General features: G+C 40.2%; 1 protein-coding gene across 1 annotated transcript; it reads right to left on the bottom strand.

Annotated features, from left to right (window-relative positions):
• Positions 1 to 398: 398 nt before the first annotated feature.
• Positions 399 to 1,782, bottom strand: LOC118367542 (GSK-3-binding protein-like). Its single transcript, XM_035751124.2, has one exon. It carries the CDS (start codon positions 1,668 to 1,670, stop codon positions 1,191 to 1,193), a length of 480 nt encoding a protein of 159 aa, XP_035607017.1. The 5' UTR covers positions 1,671 to 1,782; the 3' UTR covers positions 399 to 1,190.
• Positions 1,783 to 5,651: the final 3,869 nt, after the last annotated feature.

The following is a 5,651-nucleotide window of genomic DNA, read 5'->3' as shown; positions in this document are numbered from 1 at the left end:
GGCGCTTGTAACGCCAGGGTAGTGGGTTCGTTTCCCAGGACCACCCATACGTAGAATGTATGCACACATGACTGTAAGTCGCTTTGGATAAAAGCGTCAGCTAAATGGCATATATTATTTATTATATTATCCACTCCCCGAATTATTAAGGTATATATGTGACCAACAAATGCATATGTGAAATCCATAGATTGGAACCATGATTTTTTTTCCAAATGTACTGATTACCGTATGAACGCAGTAAAATATGAAATTGTTGCATGTTTATATTTTTGTTCAGTGTACATACGGCAGCGTTTTGTATAGTATGTCGACAGGCTTCCCAAATACTATAGTTACTTGCTATATTTTATTGGAACCTTTATCTGAGTGCGAAAAGCATACACATACACACACAATTAAAAAAAACACCGTGTTTATTGTTAAGACAAAGGCCTGAATACTCAGGAACATTATAAAATACTTCGTTGCGAAGTGGTCATGGTAAATCACTTGACACAGACAATGGGAAAATGAAACATCCGCATCCCATTATGAAAAAAAATATTTAAAAAAAGACACCGCCCCCAGCCAGTCGAAGAGGCTTTTAGTCAGAACCATTTGAAATGTCGCCCGTCTCCGTCTCTTACACGGTTTGGTAGCTGGTTGTCGATCCCGTTCCTTCTGTGTAAAGGAAATACAAAGCTGGTATCGAAGCAGTCACAGTGCTGCCTTGCTGGGGGTTAGGAATCCACCCTGGCATGAGTGTGGCGCTAGCCTAGCTTGCTGACTAGTAACGTAAAACCTTTGATTTGAAACGAGCCGATTCAAACTAACTGACCAAAACAGGCAATGCTGGCGGCCTGAGATTCGATTTGTAAACAATGTCAACGTAAAGCTTTCACTTGGTTGACATAACTAGCTACTAATTAAGCCAACGAAGTGTGAAAAGGAGAGTGCCCACCCATAAACAAAAGTCTAACTAACCATCAAGTTGGAGTTGCAAACAAACATGGTTAACGTTAACTAGCTAGCTAACGCATTGGGTAAATGAAAAACTTACATTAACGGTCACAAAGTAGACATGCTAACGACGTTACCACCATGACATTTAATCGTTCAACATGTAGACTAACGTTATAGCTAGCTATGTCAGCAAAATAGTTTACGTTGTCGGTAACATATCATTAATGAATACATTGTCCGCATCATCAGCACTGCAGCTTGTCCGAAAGATCTCCACACTCCGTCGTTGAGAACTGCAGCCGCCTGACCGCTTCTTTGATTAGATTTCCAGACAATATTAATTCCTGAAGTAACTGATGTGGGTCGTCCTCGACAGCTGCGTTGATCCCCTTTCGGTCCCAACGTTTGAAATGGTCCCACTCCTGGTTACTTGAGCCAGGGAAGCTGTACGGACTAGTTCTGTTACTACGTTGCCTCCGGTTTCGAAGCCGTATGCAGCACCCGGTACGTTTTTGCAGGGCCACACCATTGTTGTTAGCTTGTTTGATGTTGCTACTGCTGCAGTTGCTGGTGAGACCGTGGAGACATGACATCGTCTTTTGATTAGCACTATTGTTGTGAAGCTGCAGCGCCTCACCGATTTTCGTGACCAAAGCGTCCACTTCTTTTGAATCGACGGTAACAGACTGCTCCAAGAGGATGTAGTTCTCCTTTCGACAAGGCATGTTGTTGTATTTTGTGTGTTTCTTGGCTGTAGTTTCGAAATGAATGGGAGCGTAGCTCAGTTCCTTCCTCTCACCACGTTGCTTGGCAGAAAAGCAAGTAAGCAATGAACCCTCTCGATATTTTGTAAACAATAGATGACGTAGGATCCGGAATGTACCATTTCCAATGTGGGTGCGATCATCATTCAAATGATTTCAAATAGTGAGAATCATCATTTCTATTATTTAATTTCTATATATTTATTTCATTATATAATTCCTTATTATGTATGACATATTTTCTGAACACAACTCTGACTATTAATTTCTTATTTAAAGACAGACCTGGACGATTCCCCTGATTTTATTCAGTCTTGGCACATCTAGCCAACTGGACATAATACATAACTCGTAACTGTCTAGCTATATTATGTAGGTCAAATAAACCATGTTTTTACAATAACACCAAATTGTCATACATCTCTGACTTATTTCTTGTTGCAAATTGCTATATTCCACAACCCATGAAATCAAAAACCTTTGACTGAGAGGTATTTTATCTCAATTAGCTATCATTCAATTGTTTTCATGCAATATTATTTTCAATATCATCCCTCCACTCTAAAATGCTGCATATTTCAAATGTTTGACAAAGATTTGCTGGATTGTTGAAATAACCATAATTGATTCATTTTCGGGTTATATAAATAACAATTATTACATTATGGCAATTAAACGATGATATTTGTTTTAAGCATTATATGTGCAGATGTACATGTCAATGCATCAGAATGCACGATCTATTATGCGCAAAATCAGTGGTTAGCACATGGAGTACATTTCTGATTTCTCTGAATCGTACTGAACTCGGACGCTCCAGTCAAAGAGCGCCCTCATGACCATATAAGGGGCGACTATCGTGTTCACGTGGTGCGTGTCTGTACGACAGCCTGTTCCTAGACCTGCTGCTGCGTTGTATTTTCAGGTCATTCGAGTACGTGGTATATTTCCTTAACACATCACAGGGCTTAAAATAAAGTCATTATAGGGAATGGATTTCATTTATATGTGAAAGATGTTTATTAGGTTCGGTGTACAATACCGATTTCCTCTTTCTCTTCCATGCAGTAAACGGCTGGCTGATCAACAACAATTCCTGTTTGTCTGTGGTCTGTACTAGCAGCTGGTTGTGCTCCTGTTGCAGGGATGTTCCCATTTTACTAGTATGACTCTATCCTTGTCGCAGAGGGGAGGGAAACTGGGGAAACAGTGTATTGAGTGTACCATGTCTATTCATTTGACTTTGATAGGACTTGGAGCTCTGCCAAAGCTGGGGGTCATTTGGTTTCTTCCTTCAATTGAGTATGTGCTGACACCATATAAGGCTCTTCCGAGTATTGCATCCACTGAAAAACAGTAAAATAATTATTACATTGTTCAATGTAAATAAACCCTGAGCTAACAGTCAAGTTACTCATCCGAGTTTGACAATTAGATCCTGTTCTATGGGATATAGGTCATTTATGAACATTTGAACATCTTGGCCATGTTCTGTTATAATCTCCACCCGGCACAGCCAGAAGTGGACTGGCCACCCCTCATAGCCTGGTTCCTCTCTAGGTTTCTTCCTAGGTTTTGGCCTTTCTAGGGAGTTTTTCCTAGCCACCGTGCTTCTACACCTGCATTGCTTGCTGTTTGGGGTTTTAGGCTGGGTTTCTGTACAGCACTTTGAGATATCAGCTGATGTAAGAAGGGCTATATAAATACATTTGATTTTAAATGTGATTTGACATACAGTTCAGAGATTACATAACAGACAGAGCCCTTTGTAATGTGTCTGATTTGGGCTGAAACTCAGCAAAAATATGTAGTTGACTTCACTAAATATTTGGTAGAGTTGAACTTGATGGATATGTAATGTGATGCTCTCAGAGATCTTGTATTAGAATAATTGACCTTTATCATATATATCTTTGAGTCAGAAAAAGAGAACATAGTTCATCCTCTACTGTTAACTAATATACCATTTTTTCAAGGAATAATTTGACCCTCTGGTGGGTTTACCATGAACTGAACTTCATCTACGACTTCATCTAAAGTGCAATTGGCTATCCAGCTCCCTATCACATGGCAATGTTTGCATGGTGAACATGATGCAGTGAATGCCATTGGCTGTAGGACTCACTTGGCAGAGCTGCAGTGCATGCTGTTACTTGAGAGAAAGCAACGCTCTGCATCTGCCAGCCAATTATAAAGCTCTCTCACCATATGAGATTGATCAACAAAGATGACATACTGTCAGCCCATAAACTTTTCAGGAGCATAGTGACCTTAATTCACCTGATGTTCCTGTAATTTACAGGCTATCAATCTGTCAAGAGTTACAGTGTCAAGATTCACATAACAGCCTCATAATACTAAGGGGTTGTGGTAGTAGATTCCTGGCTGTACATTTCAGTGCTGCACAACTTCTGTTCACAGTTGTAGTCCAGGCACCTTTTATTTACCACACCCTTTTGTCTGATTAGAAATAATGGCACACCCTTAATATTGAAGGCCATTCAAAAATGTATCATAATACACACCCAAGTTCTGAAGTACTATTCATGTTTTATCTCAAATGGCTATCAGTGGGTATTCTAACTCTGATGAGGAGGAGGGAGTGTCAGAGTCAATTTCACATTCATTAGTCAGTGCTGTGAGTACCATCACCTCAACCTGAACTGCCAGTTTGCCCAAAAAGACAGCCAAACACTGAGTCCCACTTTTGCCTATAAACAGCGTAGCTGGTTTTCCACCCTTCATTTAGGTCCTGAAATGTCATATCTAATTTGGTTAGGGAGAATGCATGCGCTGTGTCGGTGATTAAGGGATCCTGCTCCGAGGCGGTGGATAGTTTGCTTGGCATGCTGTTGCTCCATGGTGCAACCATCAACTGGGTCCCCATAGAGAGTCAGTTCTTGGAACCTGCTCCATGGTGCAACCATCAACTGGGTCCCCATAGAGAGTCAGTTCTTGGAACCTGCTCCATGGAGAAGCAGACAGTGTTGGACAAAATCTGAGACCCTGTGTGCTAACATAACTTCATCATTTGATGACCCAGTAATGCATATAGATGTGTGGCAGTAATTGGGATGGATGATGCTTGTACTAGATAGGTGGTGATTGAAATGAGATGTGATTGAAGGAAGGGATTAACAATGAGTCACTACTTAATTACAAAGTGTTGTAATTCACAATATTTTAAAAATACTTTAAACAGTTTCTTACCCCGAAAGATGTCCACAGAATGATTGGGGGAAACTATGTGGATCTTAAATGGCTGACACTGAAATAGCATGCTAATAGTAGTAGCTAATTCCAGGTCTATGTACTCTTGGTAATTTAGACTAAAGTTAGCTATTGCAGGCACGGAACTACAGCCAACTTTCAATGTCAGAAAACTATTTAAGAACATTGACATTTAAGTGACCACATGGGCCTACCTTTAAAGGGATAGTTCAACCAACTGACAAATGTAGGCTACCTAATATTATGGGTAATTAGCGCAATATTGCGTTGCCATAAAACTTGGTTTGAAGTTACTTTGATTTAATTTAGGCATACTATTTGGAGCATTCTTACAGAGCTCCTGCTTCTTCCATTACTTTGCATTAACCCATTCTAATGATATACTGTGGGTATGACATCTAAAACATATGTTTTAGTTGTATGTCAGACCTTGCTTTACTGCTATTGGTGTAAAGATCTGTATTAAAGTAAACAGAGATCATTGTTGGACCTTACCATTTCTTCCCTTTGCATAATATTCAATACACAGCACCACCAAATGACCCCATACAGGTTTGTACTGTACATCCTGTACCACTGAGAGTTCTGTAAACCGTCTGCCTTTGGATTTCTGCCTTTCAAAGTCATTTAAGGTGAAAGTACAGTCAGAGACATTTGGGAGGGGCCTGCTCTGAAATGCATGGACAGGTTTGGGCATGGACAGGTTTATTT

Source organism: Oncorhynchus keta, chromosome 34 (genome assembly GCF_023373465.1).
Source record: "Oncorhynchus keta strain PuntledgeMale-10-30-2019 chromosome 34, Oket_V2, whole genome shotgun sequence".
In the NCBI taxonomy this organism is placed as follows: Eukaryota; Metazoa; Chordata; class Actinopteri; order Salmoniformes; family Salmonidae; genus Oncorhynchus; species Oncorhynchus keta.
Note: the sequence above shows the minus strand (reverse complement) of the source record. Positions and strands in the feature narration are given on the sequence as shown.

Excerpts from the sequence above, each read along its gene's own strand:
- LOC118367542 (XM_035751124.2), bottom strand. The coding sequence starts at position 1,670 with ATGCCTTGTCGAAAGGAGAACTACATCCTCTTGGAGCAGTCTGTTACC.